Source organism: Geospiza fortis, unplaced genomic scaffold, assembly GCF_000277835.1.
Source record: "Geospiza fortis unplaced genomic scaffold, GeoFor_1.0 scaffold772, whole genome shotgun sequence".
NCBI lineage: Eukaryota > Metazoa > Chordata > Aves > Passeriformes > Thraupidae > Geospiza > Geospiza fortis.
Window position 1 is genome coordinate 223,515 of NW_005054670.1, and position 27,254 is coordinate 250,768.

The 27,254-nt window shown below is 40.6% G+C and overlaps 1 protein-coding gene across 1 annotated transcript; it reads right to left on the reverse strand.

Moving 5' to 3' along the window:
* Positions 1-5,679: 5,679 nt before the first annotated feature.
* Positions 5,680-19,031, reverse strand: LMNB1 (lamin B1). The gene is made up of 10 exons (XM_031065050.1): positions 18,875-19,031; positions 18,030-18,155; positions 16,850-17,020; positions 15,346-15,471; positions 12,661-12,881; positions 11,068-11,293; positions 8,987-9,091; positions 8,436-8,555; positions 7,618-7,731; positions 5,680-6,469 (listed from the first exon to the last, which is right to left on the reverse strand). Exons 2-10 carry the CDS (start codon positions 18,039-18,041, stop codon positions 6,428-6,430), a joined length of 1,137 nt encoding a protein of 378 aa, XP_030920910.1. The 5' UTR covers positions 18,042-18,155; positions 18,875-19,031; the 3' UTR covers positions 5,680-6,427.
* Positions 19,032-27,254: the final 8,223 nt, after the last annotated feature.

Genomic DNA, 27,254 nt, shown 5'->3' on the forward strand with positions numbered 1-27,254 from the left:
ATACATAATGAATGAGATCATCAGATAAGTTTTAGGAAGCAGGCACTCATCTTGCATGAAGAACAGCATTATTTTAAAGCAGCAGAAACTCCAGCTTGACAGGTAGGATTTTGCAGAGTGTATGCAAACCCTGACCTCTCATGGTAGCACTGAGACAAAAAAAAATTAAAAATATTTAATACACAGTTTTCTGTGGTGACCAAGTTGAATTTGGAGTGTAAAATCAGACCTTATTCCTGGGTGACTTTATCTGCTTCCCCTTGGTTTTATGCCTAATTCATTCAGCAATCCTTCACTCCCAGAAGAGACACACTTATTTTAAATAACTACACAAAATCTCATTGCCAAATGCTGCTAGGATTAGAAATTGATACAGAGCCCCTCTGAACAGATGAATTTCTTAGAATTGTGCACGGATGGCAGTACCACCATGTGCTTTGTTTTCCAAAAACTGCAGGAACTGAAAATCAAAAGGAGGACATAGCAGGAAGGCTAATAATTTGTTATTCATAAAGTTCAAGGTATTATGGGTATTTACCATCAGACAAGAAGTTACTTGATGTTTTGTGTGTGCTCTGTGGGGGTGAAAAAGCTTAGTACACAAAGCCAAATCTGTTAAATTTCTTTATTCTGTCTGTGGACCAGTCTAGCTGTGAGCATGTTATTTAACAATGTTCTTTGTGACTGTCAGTCATGGGGATAGGAGAATCATGGGGATATAAAGCAATAACAGCCTCATTCCAACAGAAAGGCACTTACACAACGAGTCAAGATGTGTAGGAAAGCCATGAACCTGCAGATCTGTACTCATCTGTCTGACAAGGCTGGGGCTGCTCATGTTTGGCTGTGAATAAATGCTTCTCTTCCTGTGAAAACTAAACAAGGCTCTGAAGATAAGGATATCACAGTCTCTGTGATAACCTAAAACCTGTAGTGCTTTATTTTATTCTTTTTTAATACCTCTTCCCAATGAATAATTATTTGGAATGAAGACTGAACACTAATGCAGAATTCCAGATTTTAAATAAATATCTGCTGGCCAGGGGCAAAGAAATAAAGCAAATCTAGCTGGGTCAGGATGCTGTCAGTGTTTTGATGCCTACAACACACACTTTAGGCAAGCTTTGTTCAGAACTTTATTACTGCTCTCGAATTCTTTGAAAGAATTGTTATTCTTAATGAGTGCTATTGTTCGCTTTGCCTCATGAAACCAAAAATCAGGGTGGATAGGGAATTAAGTGGCAAATCATTCAGGGAAACTTCTATTCAAGTGAAGCTGCAAGGTCCATGCACAGAGATCAGCACAGTGGGTTGGCCCAGCTCATCTGTGTGATTTCAATTTTTTTTTTAATTAGTTTTTTGGTTTTGGTTTTTTGTTTGGATTTTTTTTTTGGTGTAAAAACACCTTTACTTACCTGAAGAAGGCATATTGAAGCAGACAGAGAGGAAAAATTAACCCAGTTTCTGTGCTTGATGCAGCAGCACAGCAGAACTGCCTGGTGAAGTCACAGTAGTGTCCCATGGATTTTCTTGAGGCAAAAAAAAGTGGCAGGAAAAATCCAGTCAGACACTTAACATTGCATTAAACCCATGGGGAAAAGCACTCTTCCTTGTTTTTCCTAAAACATAAGAGCTGGGAGGTGAGAGATTCTACTTCTTAATCTCACTTCTGCTCTAGAGATTTACAGACAGAAGGATCTCCCAGATGGGAACTGATTTTTCTTCCACGAGTTGATGCTGTAGATGTCACACCAAGCCCAAATTTCCATAAAAAACTAGACTATTACAGCAGATTACTAAAAAGAGATTATTACAGAATATTTTCTACAATAGCAGCAACACCCATTTCTGTCTTGATAGAAGTGAAAGACAAAATTAACCACAGCAGAAGCCACAGCCAGCAAATCTCCTGGCAGTACAATGACACCTGTGTTATGCCCTCCTTAGAAAACAAAATTAATTAAAGAACATAATTAAAGACAGGATGAGTGACCACCTGTTTATATTTTAAAAATGTCATTCAACTTCTCTCTTAGCAACTTTATGCTTTCTTCTCATGCAGCTGACCTTGTCATTTACATTCCTTTTCCAGATAAGAAGTTACATGGAAGGAACAGTATTCAACAGTATTTGAGCCAATATTTTCAGTAGCAAATGATAAAAGCAGCCTGCTCTGATTCAGTGTGATGAATGCAATGTACAATGAGGAAGTTTTACTTTTTAAATATAGTTTTTTCCCTGCAGGACTTGCCTATCACATTACATAAAGATTGAGAATTACCCCAGCTCTCTGTTCAGCTGGAAGGAAGTCACAACAGAAGCAGTTGCTAAAGATACTTCAGTTTTTGGTGTTGTTTGGGGTTTTCTTTTTCGTTACTCAACTGAACAGTTCTGCCAGACTGAGACCTCAAAATGTCATTTACATTTCACTTATTTAAACCAGCTTTGCACCAGTACAAAGTCACACAGGGCAAAGTGACAACTCTGCAAAAAGGAACCCAGAGCCAATAAATGCAACTGGCCTTTGATGCAATGGGTACCACCAGAAAGAGGTTTGAGAACAGATACTGGGATAGACTCAGGCACTAAGAGAGCTAAAGAAGCTCTCCCTTTGAAACAAACAAAAAAAAAACCCTGTTAATAATTAAACATTTTTATTTGCTACCTTTTGTGAGATGGCGCTTCATTTAATACAGAACTGGTTAATTAAAGAAGCCTTTTCCTTGCAAGCAGAACTGTGCCCTGCCTCTTTACTGCCAGTTATAGGGAATTCAAAAGCATCTTTAAAACTACAATGCCAACTCATAGAACCACACAATTTTTAAGGTTGGAAAAGATGATGCATTAAGCCCAACCACTGATCCAGCATCACCATGCTGACCACAAACCATGTCCCCAGGTGCCACATCCACAGGTTTCGTTGAACACTCACAGGGATGATGATTCCACCACTTCCCTAGACAGCCCATTCCACCCCTTCAGTGAAGAAACTTTTCCTAATATCCAGTTTAAACCTTGCCTGGAGCTCCAGGGGACTGTTGTGACCCAAGGGCAGGACCCAGCATTTCCCCTGGCTGTCCCTCATCCCATGGATCCAGCCTGTCCAGAGCCCTCTGCAGAGCCCTCCTGCCCTCCAGCAGATGCAATTTAGTGTTATCCAGAACTCCAATTTAGTGTTATCTCCAAATTTACTGAGGGAACACTCCAGATCAACGAAGATAAACAATAACCAGAGCTCGTCCCAACACTGATGGTGACACCACACTGATCCACTGTGTTACTCCACATTTCAAACTTAGTTTCATGAGTATTTCCAAATGAAACAGCTTTTCTAAAAGTCAAGGGTTACATCTTAAAGCAGGTTATATGTCTTAACCTGCTTTCAGGTATTACATCTTTTGCTGACAACCTCTCCTCCACACTTACTTGTGGCAAGGCTACAAAACACTTGTCCTCCCTTTGGTGTTGAGAGGTTACAAAACCAAAAGGAATTTTCTTTAATCTAAGTGTACCAAATACTTTCCCAATAAAACTTGTCAAAATAGAGGACAAATGTTGATATCCTATGTACACAATGCCCTCAGGAGCAACAACAAAACACACCACCCTCAAAAACAAGATGCTGCAGCTGCAGGGGAAATCAATGTCACAGTTTAACTCCATAGCTTCTATTATTATGCAGAAAGTAAGACTTGCTTGCCAAAAAGAATATTTTTTTGTTCTGAAAGTGCAGAACAGCTATGAAACCTCACATCCAAGAGTTAATTTTTAATTGTAGAAAAATTCTATCAGTCAATCATCTTAAGCTGTAATGTGCCTTATTGATGCCCCAAATGCAGCTTTTCTTTGGGGTTAATCACAGTGTTTTTATCACACAGGAATTCTGTATTTATGCAAACCTGCTAAAAAGAAACCAGGAGATCAGCAAAAGGCTCTGAGCAATAAATGCACACCAAGCAAAACCTGAGATAAAATAGCAAACTTCTGCCATAATCCTGTGATGGAGCTAGTTGAGTATTATAAATAATTAACTGTCCCAGCCTTTCCTTGATGTCCAGGAAAGGCTAAACAAGCATTCACATCCATCACATTCAGCCTCCACTCCCTTTCTAAAAACCACCAGCTATTACCACTTGTCCTCTTTGGGACAGGGTCTTTAAGGGCTTTTATTCTCCATCAACTACTTGATTTCTTTGCCTAGAGAAAAATCCTTCATAGTTTTCACGTGGCCATTCCTGTACAAGCAGCAGCATTTAACCTGAAGTACAGATACAGCTTACAGTGCAATATGAATATGAAATGCAGTGTTTCAGAGATAAAACCCATCCTTTTCAATCCAGAAACCCCCAAATTAGTACCAAAATGATACACTGATAAGATAAATTTTCATGGAAAAAATTTAAACTAAGACCAGCATTTAAAATTGCATAATTTATAGAAGGAAATGAATAATTAGCATCTGTTGAACAGAATTTACTCACTAATTCCTCTGTCCATATTTTGCTGTCTGCTTGGACATATGTGATGTAAAATCATGAATGAGGAAATACAAAGCAAAAACCAATTTTTAGCACAAAACTGCTGTCAACAGCACCATAAACTAATTTGCACCAGTTTTGACTACACTGGGGCTTTTATAATGAACACTGGAAAAAAAGAATGCAGTTCACTGGTTTGCTGCACAGGTCAAACCACTTGTTTCCTAAATTCCTAATCTGTCTCTTACAGGAGTGAGTGTATTTGAGCAGAAACATTTCTGGTAAAGTGCTTATCCAGCTACAAGCAGTAAATTGCTAAAGAGTTTTCACCTGCAGGAGGATGCAATTTGTACCTAATGCCAGAACCAATGATAATCGAGGTGTGGAAGTTGCAGGGAAGTGCAGGGAGTGCTGCTGTACAAGTATTTAAAAAAACCAAGCAAAACAAGACCTCCACCTTGTGGCAGCACGTTTCACAGTGGTGTTCCCCAACACTCCCTTCTTCTAATTTACAGTAATTCCTGCCACAGCAATGAAAAAAAGGAAGAACTATTCTAAAATCCGCATTTCTCCCATTGTCATCGAAGAACAGGCTCTACAAAAGCTGTAACCAAGAATCTGATCATGCAGGAAGGTTCCTACCATAACTTAAGATTTGTACATCAACTCCTCCCTTTCTACCTTCTGCTGGCACATGGTTGAAATTCCACCAGAAAAGGGCTCATCCAAGGTGAAAGACATGTAAAAACAAAATCTTAATTTTGCCATGAAAAAAAAGTCCAGTCAATTAAAAAAAAAATTCCAATCAACTTCCAAAATTCTGGCTGTGCATTTGAAACAATAAATTCAGGCTGTGTCAAAGACAACTATTTTAGTATTTTACTGAATTTCTCTTTATGCTACTGTGCTTGCTCACATTGCTTAACCTGGTACTTGCAGGATGCAATAAAAGCCAGTCCAGTAAGAACAGAACCATGAGCCAAGATGAGCACAAATGAAACAGAGTGTGAATAAAGCCCTAAAGAATTGATTTTCCAAATGTGAAGCAGTATCAGTCATTATTCAGAAGAAATCTTAGCACCTCAAATGCCACTGTTCCATTTAATGGATGTTTCTTCAGCTTCAAAGCCCATCAAATTTCAAGGATTCAACGCTCATTCAACTTTTAGCTCAGCTCTAGGAAGAAACAAATTCCAAAAACTTTACTCTGCAGCACAGACATACTTTATTAAAATGTTTTTCAGACATTGGAATAATGTGAAAAGGACAGAAAAACTTTCAGCATTGGCAAAATTACAACTGTTTCCCATACAAATGTAGACTAGACCTCTAGAGACTTTGTTTTGTTACTAAAAATTGTAAACAAGTAAGGCAATTCGTATTAAAACAGCTTTCTAATTTGTTAGAAAAAAACCACATAAGAAAATTTAAGCTGGTAACACTATCTTAACAACACAACTACAAGGTGTAACATGAATCCTCTTCCAGAATTAAGAACTCTAAACCAATCCCCAACAGCACCTAAAATACAAAGAGGTCGTAGCAACTAGTCTAGAGTGGTATAATCTAAAAAAAATCGATCCCCAAAACACACTGGAATATTCCTACTCCAGCAAGGTTTCAATGAAGAGAGACTGGTGTATAAATCTGAGAGAGAGACAGGAGCATCAGCTGAACTCTCCTTGTCAGGAGCTACCAGCTCACATCCTGCGAGGAAGTCGAGATGCTTGTGACAAACCTTCCTTTTTCCTTTGCTGTTGTTTTTTTTTTTTTCCTTTTTTTTTGTTTTTGCTTGTTTTTTTTTTTTTTCAGTGGCAGAGGAAGTTTAAGGCCATCAGACTCGCTGCTTTAAAAATTCACAGACAGGAAAATAACGTTGTGCTTCTCAGAAGGCTCTGTTCTGCAGGCAGGGATTACCACGGCTGGAGGAGCCTGGAGTGGCTGAAATTTCACATGACCACACAGCTTCTGTTGGATGCCCTTTGCTCTGCCTGTTGAGAACAGGGAGAACCATTTAAAACAAAAAAAAGCCCAGAAAAAAACCCAAAAAACCAACAAATCACCCAGCAGCAAAATGCTCAAAATGCTTTTCTACTCAAAAGAATCTAATGTGCTTTTTAATATATAATATTAAATAAGTATATATTAATTTTATAGGAAGTATACATTAATTATAATACATATTCTATATTGATTTAATATTCATTATATATTAATTATCTATCAAACATACATTAATTATCTATTTACATACAATCAATTATATATTTAAACATTTAATTATATTTAATATATAATTGAATGTATATATACATATATGCACATACATACATATATATACACGCATATATACATATATATACATATACACACACACACACTTTTTAATATATGAAATTATTGCCCTGGCATGGTACAAACAAGAGTCAGCAAAGCTGTACAACCTGTTTCACCCTGGAATTTAAAACATGTTACAGGTCCTTTCCTATTGAGGAGTAACAGAGGCCAGGCAACAGAAAAATACAAATAATTGCTATATGTGATAGAGGGAGCATGAAGAAGAACCTTGTGAAGTTGTATGCAATAAATATAACATTGCTGATTTCCACCACAGTCCTTTTTTTTTTTTTTTTTAATTTTGCTCTTCAGAACTTCATTTTTTCATCATGCCAGGCACATTTTCTCTCAAAAAGTTTTCAAATCTCACATTATCTCAATCAGAGAAAATATGCGAGTATCTCTCTTTATCAGAGAAAATATTTGAATATAAGACACTAACATGATTTTCTCTATCAGAGATAAAGAGAGATTTAAATTCTGAAAACTTTCAGTAAATTCAGCTGCTGAAGCCAAGCTTTACTATAAATTGGCATGGGGGGGAATCTTAAGAGGAATGGAGTTTAAGGGGGGAAAAAAAATCCCCATATCTTAAACTTAAAAAAAAATGTACTTCCCTGCAAGAGGATATATTAGGCAATATTTTCAAAAAGACAGCTCCATGTTTTCATTAATTACTGATTAAAAAAAAATAAAATAAAAGAACATCTGCACTCAATTTTTAAGTTTTTTTTTAAAATTCATGACTTAAATCTCAGTTTTTTTCAACATAAACAATCTTGCTAGCCCTAAAAGAAAATACCTGCTGACGGTAAATGTCTTCCTCATCCAGAGCTTCAGCTGCTTCTTCCTCAACTTCTTCATCTTCCCCTTTACGTGCTGTTGTTTTGAACACAGTGCTTCTCTGAGCAACCTCCTGCAAGACAGTTTTAAGACTTGAACTCTTCAAAAAAACAACAACAAAAAAAAATCTCCTGTTTCTCACCTGCTCAAGACTTTGAGAAATGAAAGCTCCAGCTGCTGGGAAAACTACTTGTACTCATTTTGTTTGTACACTTCTCAAGTATTGATCATAAGCAGCTTAGTTTTAAATGTCTTAATGATTAGAAGGACTGTTTCTGACAACACAGTCATCAGGTTCTTCCAAAATCTGATTTTTTTCCATATATATTTAAATATTTTCTTTCATTTGCAGCATGTCACAGCAACTATCCCACCCCAAGTTTTACCATACCCTCATTGCTTCACGTGGATTTCACTGTGTGATTCCCCACTCCTCATAAGCACACAGGCTTAAGAAAAACTGATTTAGAAGACAACTCACTCAAAAATTACCAAAACTTTATTTTCAAGGCGTGTTCTAAGGCACTGCCCAGCTCCTGCCATGAGGAAGGTGCCTGAACATGTAATTTTTTCACTATTCAGACTCAATACAGAGTAAAAAAAATAGAATCACAGGGTTCACTAGAGGCGTTTCTAAACTGCAGCTAGCTCTCCAAAGGGAGAAAAATTTACCAAAAAACCACTGCAGTGGCATTCCTGTATGGAGCACTTATCTGAATCCTTGCAGGTGCTGCCACCTAGAGAGAAAAAATCTCACACAGATCTGAGGCTCTTTACCTCTCCCTGAGAATTTTTCAGCACAACTTTCACATCTTCACCGGTGCCCCAGGAATTCTGGTTCTTCCAGATGAGGTCAGTGGGAGGGCTCGCAGTTACTCCAGCATTTGCAGCCCAGATCTGACAACAGAAGTCACACAGGAACATTTTTTTTGCCAGTCTTACCACGTTTCCAAATTCAGCTAATGTGTTTTGTTTAGCAGTATTTCAATGTATTTCGTTTCACTGTGAATCCTTCCGGTGAGGAAAACCAAGCAAATCCCAAATTTTTGTACAATAAAACACATGTGTTTTAATGCAGGGACTTTAAAATATGTAATATAATGTAAAATTTTCACCTGTACATGGTGAAAATTAGTGCTTCATGCAGAAAATTCTGAAAAACATCTCCATTAATTATCCCAGTAATTAACACAACAAATGCCCAACACAAACACAGGTGACAACTTCCTGAAAACACACAGAGGAAGGACAAAACTAAAAATCCTTTTGTCTTTTTCACCCACAGAAGTTGGCCTGAAGTCCATTTCAAGTGAAACTTGACCACTTACTGTAACAGTCTGGCCTGCCTTTAGTACATATCTTGAGGTATATCTGTAACTTGCAGAAGTGTCTCCTATTTTTCGGATCATCTCCCAACCTCCCATAGGTTGATCCTAAAAAAAGAGAGAGGAAGAAGAAAAAAAAATTAGTGGTTCCACCAGCATTCATTTTCTGCTACGCATGTAGTGTATTTTATCTTTAAGGTTGTGACACACATAAAACTTCAGTGAAAGGGTTTATTATCACTTGATCTTCAGCATGGAATTAGGATAATTTTATGTTAATTTATCTTACCTCTTATTTGAAGTTAAAGCTTAATACATTCTTTTAAAGTTTGCTTTTAAAGTTCTGATGTTAACTAATGTTTATGATTTGCATCAGTTTTGTTATCACTTGGTCCAGAGAAATACATATTAGTAATAGGTATTAAATATTAAAGTCCCCTTACAAATTTTTATTGTTTTTTGAAGCACAGAATGGCAAGCAGGCTTCCTAGAAAACAAAATATTTCTGTTAGTATTCTTGAAATAGTTTTACATATGCACACTTGCCACCACATAATCCCTATATTGCTTTTTTTCCTATCAACTACTTGAAAAGCATTAACAAATCATATACAGGCATCTTCACAGAATGACTGCTTCAAAACAAGAGTAAGTATTTTTTTAAATTCAAAACAAGCATTTTTTCAGCTCTCCCACAAACACAGGTTCTGATCATTCAACAGCTCCCACTGTCAGTTAAAATTATCTAAAATAAACAATCTTATATAATTCAATGGATGCTGACATTCAGTTTGTCATTGCACCACGACATAGCATACTTAGACAGGATTTTATAAATCTTTAAAATCTATTTATTTATATAAACTGTCAAAACACTCATGAATATTCCTCAAGTACAGTTTATTACACTGCACTACAGGGAGTTGCTCAAATATCTAGACCCCCTAGAAAAGTGCTAAAAACATGAACCACCCATGGTTACTGGGAACAAAACTGATGCTTCTCCTTCCTTACGAAACAAGGGATGTGCAGGGAAGTTAAATAAAATTAAATAAAAGGTGGGGGGGAAATCTATGCGTTAAACAAGTATACGTGTGGGGGGAAACTCAAAAAAACCCTCAAAAAAGCAACAAAAGGGCTGATTCTGACTCACCAGAAATAGTTTTTCACCTTGCTGAATTGAGTCATCTACAGAATGAAGTGTCTAGACCAAGAGAAATGTCAAGGTTTCTTGAATTCACTAAACAAAACCATTGCTCCCCAGGTGTGGTAATTACAGGTGATTAAAACCCACATTATCACTGTCTGGAGGAGCCTGTCCATATCCTCATTGATTAGAGGGGACTGGGACACTTGGAACCAGGCCAGCCCATCACAACAGGCTGCCTTTTAGTGAAGATAAAGGAGGGAAATGTGCTGTATGTAACAGCATCATTTTGAGGGCAAAATAAGGAAGTGGTTATTATTTATCAAAGGGTTCTTAATTTGGGTAGATGTGTGTACCCTCCCAATATAAATTCCAATGTATTCACATTGAATCATATAATCTCAGTGGTCACTGTAACAGTGGCTTTGGCATGGAAACTTAGGGCTCATAAAATTGTGGGTGCAGCTAAGGAAGAAGGAAAACCATGATTTAGGAAAGCTCTATGCAGATACAAGGGATATGGGCAGTTAATTTCACCTAGACCTTTATTCTGCATATCTGTTTATCTATTGTGAGCCTTTTTAAGGCAGAGAAAATGATGGAAAGGTTTCTAAAGCAGCCTGGTGTCTGCTTGCAGCATTTCTGATCAGGAACAATGTCATCTGTAAAGTTTTACAGGTGCATTACTTGCAAGGCAGAACGCAGAAGTGCGAGGTAATGATTTGATGGACGGGCCACCTTGCAGCAAAACAAAAGCACCAAAAATCCCTGGGGAAAAGTCACCATCAATCCAGAGCAGTGTGTGAAAGCTTTCTTTGGGACACACCAGTTCCTTAATGCCACAAGCTCTGGGGTCAAAGTGCAGCCTGGGAGCTGCGAGGGTGCCAAGGATGCCCCGGGCGCCCCAACTCACGAACACACGTGGTCACTCCCAAACCTGCTCAGAGGTGTTCTTCAAACGGATGAACTTCCCATCCACGTCTATCTCCTCGATGGACACGTTCCCCGTGGCAGAGGCAGAGTGGGAAATGGTCACGCTGCTGCTGGCTTCGGACTCCTCCACATCAATCCTCTTCCTCTTGCCGCCGGCCGTGCGGACGCTGCGGCTGGACGAGGCGCGCGAGACGGTCACCCGGGAGGAGGGGCTGGGGGACAGCTTCAGCCTGGTGTGGGCAAGGGAGAAAACACACACACACATCACATCAGGGAAAAGGAGGCTCAGGGAGGGACCTCCTTGCCCTCCACAACTTGCTGGCAGGAGGGTGAAGTGAGTTGGGGGTCGGGCTGTGCTTGTGGGGAACGCGGGACAGAGTGAGAGGGAACAGCTGGAGCTGGGACACATGGGATGGTGTGCACTGGGTATCAGGAGGAATTTCTTCACTGAAAAGGCAGTCAGGCTTTGCCCAGGGACATGGTGGAATCATCATCCAAACATCCAACATCCATGTGTCGGAAACATGTGGATGTGGCACTTGGGGACACTGGGGAACTTGGGCTTAGCGCTGACCACGGCAGTGCTGGGTCAAGAGAGGGATTCAAATCTTTCCCAGCCTTAATGATTCCATGATTTAGTTTCACTTTTTCCACCTTTCTTCTAAAATAAACTTCCTTCCATCTCCTCTTCTTCCCATAGATTTATACAGCAGCTAGTAAACAAAGTAAGTTACGTGAAGAAGTGAAGGCTGAAGTACTGAAGAGGCGAATAAAATGTTGTCAAACAGATGATTAATGCTCCTGGAGCACAGAATACTGATGGATTACTACATTAAGAGCATAAAAGCATTTCTGTGCATTTGTTGGAGACTACAAAGAAACAAAAACCCTAGGGAGGGAGACTTAAGCCACTGTGGGAAATTAATGCAAAAACACAGCGGCATAAAAGCTTTGGCTGCTCCATCCCCACAGTTGAGAGGAATCAGCAGAGAGCAGCTCAGAACACAGGGAAGAACAAAACTGCTTTAAATGACAGTTGTGACAGAGGTGAAAATTCTCAGCACTGGAAGAACTCTGAGGCCAGATGTGGAAAATGCAGCTGGTTGATGAGCTGGGCAATCACAATGGCTATGACTTTATTAAAATTATTCTGTACTTAGAGGAATTTGGGTAACAATTAATTAACCCGGCAATTAATTTTGAAGAAGACTATTAAGCACGACACCAAAAAGGCATACAGATGACAGTTCATTACTTCTTCTCTGCTGGACCTTAACAGAAAAAAAAGGGAAGGGAAAGGAAAAAATTTAAACATATAGAAAAAGATAAAAAAGATAGATTAAAAAGAAGATTAAAAAAAGATTTTTAAAGGTTAAAAAAAATAAAAAGAAAAAGGGTGTTTGCTGCCTTGAGAGCTGATCTGATAATCAGTGTGTTCGGTCTCTGGGTGACTTAGAACTGCGTTAGACAGGAGGGGGCAAAACCAGTGCCTTGGAAAGCAGTCAAGCACCACTAAAACCTGCTTTTTAACAGAGAGAAAGACAAGAAAAGCACAGAGATAACAGAGACACCACCTCTGTGCCATGTCCTTCCCTACCTCTCCTCTTCACCCTCCAGCAATTTCCGGTATGCATTGATCTCCATGTCAAGTGCCAGTTTAACATCCAGGAGTTGCTCGTAGTCAGTCAGCTGCTCCTGCATCTGATTTCTTATCTCTGCAATTTCCTTCTCCTTCTCTGCCAGCGTTTTGCGGCAGTTTTCCTGCTCCTGGGCCAAGCTGCTCTCCAGCTCCTGTGCTCTGTCCTGCCACGCTCTGGACTAGAGGAAAAGCATTGAAAACATCAGTGGTGGTGCAGAGGAAAGCCCAGCCAAGCTTCCACGTGCTCTGCTGTTCAGGCAACATGAAATTCAAAACACAGAAGTTACGTCCTCCCCTGAGTTCAAACTCACCCATGAGTTCAACTTCTTCCTCTCCAGCTCACCTACTACAAATCTAAACACCTCAAATTCCAGTGAAACTTGCAACATCCTTGGGAAAACAACTACTTTTCTCTGTTTTTCTGAGGTCTGACAATATGCTACAGCACTTGGATTTACTCAGGAAAAGAAAAATTGAGCTTAAGACTTTAACACATTCTAGACAGGACACGGGAACGCAGTCCTAAGCTGCACCAATGGAAGGTTTAATCTGGACATTAGGACAGATTTCTTCACCAAAAGGGTGGTCAGATATTGGAATGGGCTGCCCAAGTGGAGGAACCACCACCCCTGGAGGTGTTTCAGTGCTCTGTAGTTTCCAGGTGTCTGCTTTGTGCTTTGGCTTGGTGCTGGCTAATCCTGAATTCTGGGAGGCAGCTCCCCTAAAGGAACAGGGGTTGTTGTCAGTGCAAACCTGCCTGCCTGTCCCTAAAGCCTCCAAGGCTTGCTCAGAGTGTGGTGATAAGCACCCCTTGAAGAAATCTGATTTGTCTCCTGCTTCAAAAATTCCATCAGGTCAGCAGATCTTAAAAGTGTACATCCAGAATGGAATGCTTATCAAAGAAAGCCCAAAACGATGCTTTCTTCTGTTTGCATGCTTTCTTCTGTTTCACAGCGCCTTGAGATTCAATTTTTTTTTTTTTTAGTTAAGGAGCAGACAGACGAACCGATGCCCCATAATCACAAAGTTTATTATGCATGCATCCAAATTTAGGAAGTCACCACATATTCCAGAGACAGAGAGGAGAGGGAGTCTCCATGTCTGACACAAGGGACCAGTATAACTGGTTGTCAATGCTAAGAGCCAGATAAGGAATTTAATAAATGGAGTTTTGTGTCACGTGGAAGATCACAGTGGAGTCTACTACAGAGCTCAGTGCTGGCAACTCAAACCAGACCAGCATCAGGGAAAAGAGATCTCCAAGAAAATAAAGCTTAACTTAATGCTAGTAAAGTGGAAAACAAAAGTGTCCTGGCTGACTTCACTAATGCTACCATAAAAAACCACCCCAAAACCACAGCAAAATGGTTTCTTTGGTGGAAAATCATGGTCAAAATGACAGAAGTTGATTTTCCCTGAAGCTGAATGCCCTGAAATTAGCAATGAACTCTTCTGCCAGTTCAGAAGCAAGTCCTCTGAACCAAGCTGTCACTCCTGAAGTCACAGAACAGAGGCAATTAACTTAAAAAACCTGTTGACTGAACCCCCAAAAGATTATGGTAATCTAAAGGCAGAAATAAGATCCAAGTGGCCAAAATTTTCCATCCAATTCCTATGGAACCTCATGCACATTCATTACATCACCTGATCTTTTCCAAAGACTAACCTGTCTAGATAAAAGGAAAACTAGGAAGACTCTTACTAGTATCTGCCAATTTATTTGGAAAATTAGGAAATAATATCCCCCACATTTATATTTTTCACTGGAAATACACAGAGTTTTGATGTCCTGTTAGAGTCTACTGTACAAGAGGAATAAAACTCAAAGTGTATCACAGAAAGGATCAAACAGTACTACTATTTTATATTAATAAAAATGTTTAAATGTTTTGTTGCATTTTCAGGAGAGTTAGAAAAGCTTACTGCAAAACCTACTCCTAATACTTCTGATTTTCACTGTGGATTTCCCACCACAGTGCACACAATGTTACAAACAGGCCAGTACTGAACATATCACTTGTCATACATTATGTCATACTTCTCTGGGTTTGATCTATGCCCTCTGTGATCTAGGAATTACCAATTTCTGCTCGAGGTCCTGCCCTACAGATGCTTAAGCACAGTTATTTGATGTTTTTACTCAATCTCAAATTCCTAATCTGGGCCAGATCTTGTCATTAGTTTTGGCTTTTTTAGATGTCTGGATCTAGGATGAAAAGAGCCTCCAAATTCCAGTTCTGGCTTTGAATGTTGCTTTGTAGAATTCTACACTAGGCCGGTCCAGTCAGTACTAAACTGTTCAGAGTGTCAAGAACATTGAATAAACATTTGTCTAAAATTGCCTCATCTCTCCACAAAAATTTTCACAAAAGCCAGTTAACAGTACCCCATTTCAAACATTGGCTCTACAGCAGAATACTACACACAGAAAAAGAAAATAAAGTTTGTCAAGAGGAGATATTAATGAATTTGAAAAAGCACAGAGCAGGAGAAGAGAAGACAAACTCCGGTCACGACACTGAACAAACTTAGTGAAAACCACACCTTTAATACAAAAACCAACAAATGTAACGGGAAGAAAAGCCCTTTAATACAAAAGACAACATGTGTAAATAGCAGGAGCGAGGAGGCAGAGCTGGATACCTCTTTCTGGAGGCTGGTGATGTGGGAGGACAGGCTGTCGATGCGCATGCGGCTCTCGTTCAGCTGCTCCCGGATGGTGTTGGCTGCAGAGCTGCTCATCTCTGAGGACAGCCTGGCACTCTCCAGCTGCAGGGCACCAAAGTGAAGACATCACTTTCAGAGTAACTTTCACCAGAAGAGGGAATGAATCACCAAAAACCCACAGGCCACGCTAAGCCACCCGAGTTCCTCTCTGCAGCTCCAACATGCTGAAACTTTTCTTTCTTTAGGGCTAAAATGTGGTTGCCATGTTGGACTGCCCTGCCTGGAATTCCAATTCTCTGAATATTTGCTTTAGAATTAAAACTTTCCCTTGTAGACATTACTGAAATTGAGCTACTGAGCTCCATTTTCATGCTGGCTGAAGTTTATTTAATACACTTAAATGTTTATTTAATACGCTTTAGCTTCTTCTTAGTGAAGAAGCTGAACTGAAATTAGTTTACATTCTCTAAAAACAGGCAAACTTGTTAACTTTTAGGCAATCAGTACTAGTGTCCTAAACCACTATTGTTTCATTCTATCACTTCAAACTTGAACAGTTTTACTTTTATAAAGTAACTAAATTGTTTCTGCTCAACATTACCACACACACTTGAGCTGCACCGTAGATTTATTGAACTTGATGACAATGCAAAGCAATCTAATTTATTTTTTTTAACAAAGTTTCCAAAAATACCGAGAAGTATACCTGATGATAAAGACCAAGGAAGCAATGAGAGGTTGCATTTTTGGCTAGATCACATTTTAAATAATCTTTTCCAAACCAGATTGAAGGCCTGGAGATAAGCAGGCTGAAAAGATCAAAACCAATGCTAATAAATTCAGTTTATATAAACTTTTCTGATGTAAAATCCAAATTTGCTTTTAAAAAAATACTGCAACAAGTACAGACAGAAAAAAACTGCAACAAGTACAGCCACAGAAACCAGGTTCAGTTGAGACATCAGAGTGCCTCCTGACATAAATGCTGAGTAACAGCAGAGGAAGGAAATGATGAAGTCTAACTGATTTCAGATTTCTGCCTAGATGAGCGAAAAACAGAAGTTACAGGGCATTGTAAAGCTTCCCCATGTTTTGTACAGGCTCAGAGGACTCTATTTCCTCTCTTCTCAGCAAGCCCCATTGTGGATTTTTATACAAAACATGGGACACCTTAATGATCACTGCTCAGTATCACGCTAAACAATGCACAAACTTTCCCTGAATTCACAGCAATCCCAGCATTAATCACTTTTCCCCCCAGACCACCTTCACACATTGCTTCCTTCCCTTCTGTTGCTGTACCTGATGAGGATTAAACCTGCTCCCAAATCGAGATGTGAAAATGCAAACCCACACCCAAACACATGCTAATTTCAAACCCAGCTCCCTAATAAACCCCTCCGAGCTGCCAGCAATTATGCCATTAAGCCAAACAAAAACAAAGTAACATCAAACAGCTGTGTGAAAACATTGTCCTCACTTTGGAATGGTAAGTCTCTTCGAGCTCTTCCTTGTAGAGCTTCACTTGTGCATCGTGCTGCTCTCTGATCTCGTGCAGGGCCTGGGCCAGCTTGTGCTCGTACTCAATCTGGTGCCCAGAATCAACCTCCACCAGGCGGGTTTCATGCTTCCTTCTTGTCTCATTGATCTCCTGCGAGAGCCAGAGAAACAAGCTAACACTCGGGAAATACAGGACAAAAGGTTTCAGGAGGCTCTCCTGCTGAGTGGGGAGTAATGCAGGTTCTACTATCAGATTATTTTGGCATGAAGCTTTTAGTAGAAATGGTGTACCCAGTCTTATTTTGCAATAGCCAGTCATTAAAATAAGAGCTAGGATACCATCAGCATTTTTTTTTCCTGAGAGTTCTCTAAACTTTCAACAAATACACCTCAGCATCATCACATTTTGGAAATGTATCCCTCCTTTCCTGAGGTATCTTCTGTGCTTCAACCAAACCAAATTGCTGTGAAATAACAGTCATCCCACTCTCCCCATTTACTTGTGTGCTTGCCTGTGCTTTCTCTGGAAAGAAAGGGATTCCAACAATATGAAACAAAGTTTAATTATAATATAATTAATTATAATTTCTTTCTAGCAAGAAAAAGCACACATGGAAAAAAAGACAGTATGGTCAAGTACATTTGTTACTGCCCTAAGGTTCCTCCTGGAAAGACTCAAATGCCACAGGTGAAAGGGAGGGTGGCAAAATAAAGTTCTAAGAGACAACTATTCCTCCACTTTTGCTTCCATTATTCAAAAGCATCCTATTAGAAAGGTTTGAAATTAATAACATTGCAGGTCCAGAGCACCTGTTTGAGTCTCCCTCCATTTCTTACAATGGGATGATGTGGGAAATTACTAACCTACTTTCTCCTTAATAAAAAAAGACATGCGCATTGCATACCATGATCAGAATTTAAGATGAAGCAATATGATACATGAAGCTATTTTACCACAAGAATTCAGAGTTAAAATAATTTTTCCTAGAAAAAGGAAGTTAGAAATCTTCATGCTAGAACAGAGGTAAACCCTATTCTGAGTAGGAGTTCAGACAACTTGCAGATGTACCTCCCAACCTAAATTATTTTCCTGTTCTAGAATTTCCCACACCAGTTGCCGCCTTCTTTTTAAAAATGTCAGTTCTTGAGGCTAGATTTACCTCCTCATACATATTTTTACGGAATTCCAGGTCCTCAATGAGGCTCTGACAACGGTTCTCAAGGTCCACTTTCTGCAAGGTTTCGTTTATAAGCTGGTCCTTGGCAGCAGCTAAAGAAGCTTCAAGCTTTAAGAAATAAAAAGAATCAACACAAAAATTAAGCAGCAGAACTCACACGATGGCCAAAGCCTTACAAGAACTACAGCTGACCACACAATTTAAGGTTTAACTTCACAATGAAATCCCAATATTTACCCCACTAATATTACATATCACACATGGGCACTCTTGCAGTTGCTTACACAAGTGAGTCCTATATATTTCACATTAGTAACTGGCATTAAAACTGCTACCTAATAATTTTCCTTACAAATCAATTTTTAATACATGGAAAACACCAGTTTCCTTGTCTCCACAACTTGTCTTCTTGAGGTGGTGATGCTCAAAATTAAAAATCTAAAGGCTAACAAAACTAGGACAAGAGGTTTTCCTCCTCATTGTTCCAGCAGAACATGCAGAACCAGAGGCAGAAACAAAAGGGGGGCAGAAAGAAATTGTTATTTGTCACTTATTATCTGTTCTTGTGAAGTCAATCTGCCCCCCAAAACACTTCTGAAAAGTGTCAAGTGTACTTTGAATCTTGACCTGCTTTCTTCCCCCTAAGTAACATCCCTCATAATTTTAGCATCTTCAATTTTAAGAGCTCTCTCAGCTCTTAAAATTGACAGGTTTTCATCCTTTTTTTTGGTTACAAAGTTGTATTTCATCAGATTGGCAGCTCATAATACAGAAAAGCACCTCACTCGCTAAGAGAACCTGATGGTTAGATATTCTTTTCTTCTCACCTCTCTAATTTGATCTTTCAAATCTTCAATTTCTCCCTCCAGACTTTTCTTATCACCAAGGGCTGTGGCCAGTGCAGCTTCTTTGGAATTCAGGGCTGCTTCAAACTCACGAAGTTTGACCTGGGCTCCACTGAGGTCAGATTCCTTTTTTGCATAGCTGGAACAAACCAGAGAAAGTGGTTGCAAGAAAACCTAGAAATGCCTAGAAAAGGCTGCAAGAAAATCTAGAAATGCCCCCAAAATAGACAGCAGGCCAATAAAGCAATCTGAATCTTGACCTTGAGAAACACCTCTCAAAAACGTTTTGTGTTAGCTAAATTTACTGGGCTTAGCAGCAACCTTCAAAAATGGCAAAGCTCCACAGACCCAAATCCTGTCTATACAATATCTGCCATCACAGAAATTACACTGGTGCAGAGGTGATTTCTTTATGAAGGCAAGCACAGAAGATTTTCAAATTACCTTCAAATTAGCTTTTGTGTCTAGACAAGCAGTCAAGCATTTTCTAGGTGTTTATCTCCTAAACCAGCATATTCAAACAGAGAAATCAAATGGGGGGGAGGAAAGTAATGTCACATAAACACAAGTTTATAATCCACAAATAATACTGTAACAGGCTACTATCAAAAACAGGAGAAAGGAAACCTCTATTCATAAATCAAAGTGTTTCTTGTCCTTAGATGGCACAAGCAGCCATTAAATGTGTAAGTAGTTCTTCAGCCTTGGAGTTCATTATTTTCTGCCTGGGACATCAACATTTGTCTATCAAGGGCAGCAGCATGCAGAAGTCCTAGATAGTTTTAACTGAATTTATGAATGTTTTACAGGAATGGACAGATTTAGGCTCAATAACACGACAGCTGGCATATCCTTCTTCAGTTCTTATGCTTTTCTTTCCAGACGTGAAAAAAAACCAAAAAACCAAAAACAACACAACAAAAAACTCCCAGAATTAACAAGATGATGTGCAGAAAATTGGATAAATTGAAATTAAATTAAAAATTGATAGATTCAGAATACATCCACTGCTCTTTTTAGTCACTGTAAGGTTTATGAGACACCAACTGCAATGCATCTCGACAAAATGAGACCTAACACAAAATCAACACAATTTTCAAAGGAGACACCCTCAGCTTTAAAAAAATCCTTTTTTTCCCCCAAGATTACCTGCGCTTATCACGCTCAGGAGAGGCGCATGCACACAGAGGGATGCAGGGATGGAATGCCTGTCTGGGGGTTTCAGCACCACAGCCACACCACATGGCAGGCTTTACGCAACAGACTTAGCGCTCCTTAATCCCCATCCCGTGGGATTAGCACCTGCTCCCCCCTCGGCATGCAAGGGCCAGGCTGGGAGCCCCTGAGACACACACAAACACTCTCTTCTGCACTCAGCTGCTTCCTCCTGCTCAGCTGCCTTAGCGGTATTTCACTCCTCAGACCCAAAGCCAGATCCAGCCCTCCTGCTTCCAGCTCTCTGCATTACTCCCTAGAGGTTCTGTCCCGTCCTTCCTCTTACACCCAGGCCTGTGGGAACTTCAGCATGCAAGGAAAGTGCGCAGCAGAAGAGGTAAAAGAAGGAAGGGAAGGGATGTTGCACATCTGTACAAAAACACATCTGTAAGAAAACCCCAATCTCTCCATCCCCTATGAGGAAGTATGAGGGTCCACAGCATACATTTCTTGCTTGATCACTTCTGGGAAAAAAAGCTTTAATCAAAACATGAAGAAACTGCTTTTCCCATGCTGAAACCAAGCCTACCAAGTCAGACCCTGAAATGAGAAAGCTGCAGAACTATAAACAGTGTGCTGCTCCCCAAATTATCCCGGACTCTGAAACAGAGAGATTCCCCAAAATGTGCCACTATCCAAGGGGGTGGATACCTAAAACTGCTTGGATCTTAAATTATTTTAATACAAATACCTTTGTAATGCATTTACAGACTGAAAGGCAGCTGAGAAGAGCATTCTTGCCATGCATCACCAGAGAAAAAACATTAATATAATAAAATAGACTAACAACAACAACATGATTAAAACCCAGTGTAGTACCTGTACCACAAAAAGTATTACCAGTTAGATCAGCCCTTTCTGGCTTGTTTGCAACAAGACTGTCTGTGAAGCCACACTATAATTTAATGCAACAAAAGCCACAGCAGGGGGGTGGTGGGTAGGTGGAAAATTAAAATTAAGCACTATTAGTTGTTAGTGACATGAGCTGTCTAACTATGAGACAGCTCATCTGAACACATTCTCAGAGAGAAAACAGAAACTGGAGCTCAACACTTCAAACGCTGGAAGCCAGATGAAATCTCAGCACCTCAACAGTGCCAACCCAGCCCTAGAGGGAATTCAGGAAAGGAGGAAAAGATCAGAAAAGCCTCTGCAATTTATAAAAACAAACACTAATGTATACAACACATACTTCACCCTTACATCCATTAATTTTTGACCAGGAAGATCTTCAGCCTCTTGACAATAGCTGGCTTCTTCCTCCCCAGAGAGCCAAAGCTACATCTGAATACAGCAGATGAAAAAACCTCAAACACCTTCCTGTTGCAGTGTTCAGAAATTACCTAGAACTGTGCTCCTTTTTAAGTAGTTTGACTCATGAAAGGAAAATAAAAGCAAACAAGTAATTGCTGACTTGCATCTTTTTCAAAGAAGCAGTTTGGTTTTCTCTCTTTTGACTTCAAAGCACGTGGATCTTCTTATCCATGGAATTGTTTACAACAACCTAGAACTTCCCGTCATCTCCTTAAACTTCTTGCTAAGTTAATAGAAAAGCCATACAAAAAAGCCCTCAACTAAACAAAAACCCCAAAGAAATAATTTTCTAGATGAACTGACCATCTGGAGCCAGACAAACCACACACCTAATGCAAGGCAAGCAGTCAGCAGCCAGACCTTGGGAGGTGTAACTCAAAACTTCGTTCGAAACTGACCAAGTGCAGGATGCCACCAGCCTACAGCAGATTCTTCTCACCTCCCACACCCCACTCACTCCTTTCTGCAGCTACTTAAGAGCCTGATCACCAAGCTAAGCATTACCAGCATTAGCCAAACCCTCCTCGAAAAGCATGGGCTTTCAGCCAAGTCGTGACATAGATACACACGTGCTGCAATTCCTGATAATGCAACCTATATTTAGACCCATATAAAATTACATTTACTGCACAGTGGGTTGGTTTTCTACTCCACTTGTAGAGAAATATGAAAATAATTTTAAAAAGCCCCAACTACAGCCATGAGTTTTCTGTGTTTTATTCAGCTAGCAGTCAGTTTCCCACATTTTCCCCCCATGGCAAGCAAAATGCCAAGGCTGTATTTTGCAAGAAAGTGACTTAAAATAACATAAGAAGCACCTAAGAGCATTCAAATTTTTGAATGGAGACCAACATGAAAATAAGAGTAACTGGATGAGTTTGGCTTTCCTGTAAATAAATATATGTAATGTTGTTTCAACCTTGTCTCATGTCACCCATTTTATTTAAATGCAGCATTTGTAACCAACAACACATCATCTCTGGTCACATATTGTTCGGCTGTGATCTTGCTTGAAGTCACAAATCCAACCTGAAGCTCATGGTCATCTGTGTGAGCCCCATAACTCCATTTTAAGCAGAAATTACACACACAAACCACTGCCCACCACCCTGTCATCACTACTTTTCCATGTATTTGAGACCAAATATTTATGTCCCACACTGCACAGAAGACATGCTGACTTCAAAACATAAATTCTTACAATTCAGTGGCTTGAATGATTTTGCAACAAGTCAACCACCCCACTCCTCCCCCCTCTGGGTGCTCCATGGTACATATCCAAACAGCGACAGATTTCAGATTAAAGCTCTGAAGTTCCAATCTTTGCCTCACTTTTCAAGATCACCTATAATACCAAAAAATATGCCTAAAAAAAAAATTCAAGTCAGCTTCCTTTCCAGCTCCTCACAGCATATATGCACCCCGGAAAAGCCTGGAACAGGTGTCACATCTTTGCCTGCACCAACACCACATGGTTCTGTGTAGCTGCTCAGGGTACCAGCTGCAGAGTGCCACACACTTGCACAGTAATTCAAGCCACAGGCTGATGGGAAGCTGCTCCTGATATTTATTTTACTGCCTAATCTCAGTGCAGAAAGGTACTTCAGAGTGTAGATGGGAAGGAAGGCCAACTGGAGATGCAAAGCCAGCCAGACAGATAAATTATCTCTTTGATATTTAAAATTCAAGTTTAGCTCCTTGCCACAATTTCATTTGCTATTAATGCACTCGATGAAACACCTGAAGACAATAAAGGAAGTTTAAGTCCTTTACCAGCACCTTCAATAAAACACACAATTTCCTTAAAAGTTACTTTAATCACATTGTCTCTCCTCTTCCAGGAGAGCAGATGTCCCTCAACACTGGCAAACTGCCACAGTGAAACCCCAGCCTGCCAAAGACAAATGCAAACAATGGGTTTCCTAAATTAACTAGAGTTAACACCAGCTTACACCTCCTAAAGAACACAGTTTCCTCACACGACCAAGATGGGCAAGTCCAGCCGGGGATTTCTGACCTGCTGAATGCTGAATTCAGTCCCCGTCGCAAACATTCTTTGAAATAAATTTTCTTTATCTTGGAAACCATTTCCACCAGTGGAAAACTGTGCTGAAACCTGAGCCATCAGCAGAGCCACACAACGCAGCAGCCAGCCTTGGCTTTCTGAACACTAAGTTAATGGCCTCCAGTGACACACGAGACCTTTCCCCCCCGACCATCCTGGCCCAGTAGTTCTCCCTGGTGTGCACTTGTGGCAAATGATGAACCCATGACACGTTTCCCCTCAAAAAAGCAGAAGCTTTGTCTTGTAGGACGTGATGAAGCGATTGGGACCTGCTGCTTAAATGATGGCATTATGACACGCCCAAGGATGACATCCTTCACTGATTTGTAGTGTCTTGTCTATTTAATCATTTTCTCAAGAAACATGGAACTTGCAGCAATCTGAACTCCCAGCCAACAGGCATCGCTGCTCTGTTGTAGGAAGTACGCTCTTAACTAAAAGTAACAGTTATTACCCCAAAGTAATTTGTTGCTAATTGTATCATCACACATTTTGAGACCTCATGGTGCCGCTACCTACAGGCAACCTTTCACCTTTATTGCTCATGAGCAAGCCCAGCAGCTGGAAATCAATATGCACAGACATCTTTTCTGTGGAGCTACTGCTGGTGTCTGCCACAGCCCTTGACTGGCAAAACTGCAGCAGTCACAATTAATTACACTATTTATTTAAAGGACAGAAGTAGAGGAAGTCTCTACAACAGCCAACACCAATGGCAAAGCATAGAGTCTTGTCTAATCACTAACGAGAAAATAAATTGGAAATACTGTGAAATTTGTGCTGTCTCTCAACTCTTCCTCAAACTATGGAAGAGAGATCTCCCTCTCCTCCACTCCCAAGAGGCCTCCAAGAATTCTATACACCCAAACTCAAATTACATGTTTTTTCCCCCAACTCTTAAAACACAGAGATTTGTTTTCCTTTATCTCCATTCTGCCCACCACAAGCTTCCTACTTACACAACTATGAGCATCACTTTCCCATCCCCTCTCCAGGACAAAAATAGGGAAGCTCATTTTTTTAAATCTCACTTTTTCCCTGCTTAGTTCTTCAGAGATTTTAAGTATCAAGGGAAACCTTCATATTTTTGCTAGAGCAGAACCCATGGCTGCATGGCAAGCACTCTAGGAGAGCATTCAACAAGTCTGCTAAATATAGGAGTGTAAACAAATAGTAAAAAAATGCAGTTTTCTTGAGAGATTTGAAGCATGAGCAGAGCAAGCTTTTTGGTGCATCCCCCCATACAGAAGGCACTGAAGTCAGCAAATCCAACAAACAGGTGACTGGAGCTTTAATTTTTGTGAAGAAAGAGAAGTCCCACAGCACTTTGAGAGTAACCAGAAGCTTGAGTTTGAGGCACTAAGAGTGACTGAAAGATGACTGGAATAAAATGGACCAAGCAATTAAGAAGGATGCCCTGCTAACCAGAGGAAACAGAGTTGCACAAGAATAACACCTGCAAAAATATTCAAGTAACACAAGAAGGCCAGCTAGACCATGAATGGTATTGCCCAGCTTCAGATAATCAAGTGCCAAATCATCTTTGCTCCCTCCACAGACCCAGAACACCTGGAGAGCCATTTCTCCTCCACTAGGCTCTGTAAGGAAACAAAGCCATCAATAATTTGAATTTTATATCTACCAGAATGCCTAAACCACACAAACCAAATGTGCCAGGTAACTTTTCCTTTTTTTTTTTTTTGCCCCCAACCAGCTCTATTAGATCCAAACTAATACACACTCACATTTTATCTAAAGCCAGTGCATACAGCACACTGCAGTTCAGCTTTCAGAGAGGGCAAGGAAAACCCTGCTGAGAGCACACATCCTCATCTTACCTTGCAAACCTTTACAGAACTCCTGCGCACACTTGTGTAAAGTGCTTTTAAGAGCATTTTTTGTCAGGTTACAATGTGATTTAACAGCTTTAAGAAGCCACGAAGGAGCGCGCTCCAGTTCAAGCGAAAAACCCCTCTGCTCCTTTCTAAGGCTTTGCAAACAGAATTACAGATAAGCTTAGATATCCCCAAGATAACCATCTTAGCACTCAAAGACGACTAAGAAACTGCACGCCCATCGTGAGGTCTGGCAGCACCAAACAACACCAAAGAGCCACAAACAAGCGGAACCCAGGAGCCCCAAACAGCACTGAGTGTTTGTTTTACTAAAACCTCCAGGAGTTCTTGGCAACCAACACCCCAGCCCCGACAAAACAGGTTTTTGCCAAGTATCACAGGCAAATGCAAGACAGAATATGCAGATGCCCGTGTCCATGTTATTAAAGCCTCAGCTCCAGCCACAAAAAGGGAATCCACCACAGACTGCACTTAGATCCCAGCCCCACACATGGAGTCCTGCGAGAAGCTGGCACAAGAGTGTGTCTTCCTCAATAAAATCACTAAGAGATGGAAATTCCTGGCTTGACCCCGGAGCCAAGTAATGTTGGTGCCTGTCAGCAGCCACACCTGGCTTTCCCCTATCACTGTCAATGACTACTTTGATTTAAGACTTTCATAAGGCACCAAGAGAGAACCTCAAGAACAACCACTCTCACTAATTAGAAGCTCACGGATTTGATTTTTTTAAATAACAGAGTCCAAAAGATATCAGAGCAGTCTGCAGATGCGGGAGAACATCAATATGCTGGTTACACATGAAGTATCTTTCTCATCAGGAAAAACAGGGCTGAGAGGGCATTTAAGACACAGTAGCAGAGGAAGAATAACAACTCTGGAGGTTTTCCCCCCATCCCAATATTGTCACACCTTGTGATTCCAAGACTAAAGAGTGAACGCCTAAAACTGCAGCAGTCACAAAAATCAAATTGAAGGTAAACACAAACAAGGAACCAAATAAACAAATGAATCGAGTCGAGTGTTTAAGAAGCAAAATCCAGTGTCACAAAATCAGTTCGTGGCAAGAGCGGGGATTTTGGCACTGTGCCCCTAAAGCTGTCAATCTGGGGGATGTGTGGACACAAATTCTACCTTTTGTAACATCTGAAGAGGGCACACAGGAATAACAGTCCCCTTTGGTTTTATGTACGATCCATTTATTATCTAGTCAGGACTTCCATATTATGCATTTAATCTGTTTCAGAAAGGTTCCCTCTTTCATCCCGAAGCAGCCTGAGCCTTAAAGACAGCCCCTCTGTCCGTGCAGGGGGAGGTGAACAGTCATAGAACCACAGTGCTAAGGGACTGGAATGGACTCTAAAGCCCTTCCAGGCCCAAGTTCCCAGACTAAGGCAGACCGCTCCGAGCTCCATCAAGCCTGGCCTGGAACACTTCCAGGGATAGGAGCATCCACAACCTCCCCGGGCAACCTGTGCCAGGACATCACCTCACTCACAGCCAAGCATTTCTGCCTGATATCCCACCTAAACCTGCCCTTCTTCAGTTTAAAGCCGTTCCCACCTTGTCCTATCACTCCGTGCCCTTGTCAGAAATCTCTCCGCAGCCTCCTTTAGTTACAGGAAGGTGCTCTAAGGTCTCCTTTACTCCGGGGAGCAGCCAGAGCACTTCTCCTCATTTCTTACGCGCCAGTCTCCCTGTACAACCTGTTCCAGCGCACAGTAAGCAACTCCTGCCTAACATCCAACCTGTCTAACCAAAACTCCCCCCTTTTTCCGTCCGCACCGGAGCATCCTGCGGATGCTGCGGGGGCCGGGGCACTCGCACCCGGCATGGGCGGCGCTCGGGGCCGGCTCTTCCCGCCGGGGCGGAGCGGCGGCAGCGCTGCCCGTGCCTCCTCATTCATTCCCCCATT

Excerpts from the sequence above, each read along its gene's own strand:
- LMNB1 (XM_031065050.1), bottom strand. Across the intron at positions 15,472-16,849 it reads AAGAGACTTACCATTCCAAA|CTGGAGAGTGCCAGGCTGTC; the intron begins GTGAGGACAATG and ends GGTGCCCTGCAG. Across the intron at positions 7,732-8,435 it reads TGAAAAATTCTCAGGGAGAG|GAGGTTGCTCAGAGAAGCAC; the intron begins GTAAAGAGCCTC and ends ACTGTCTTGCAG.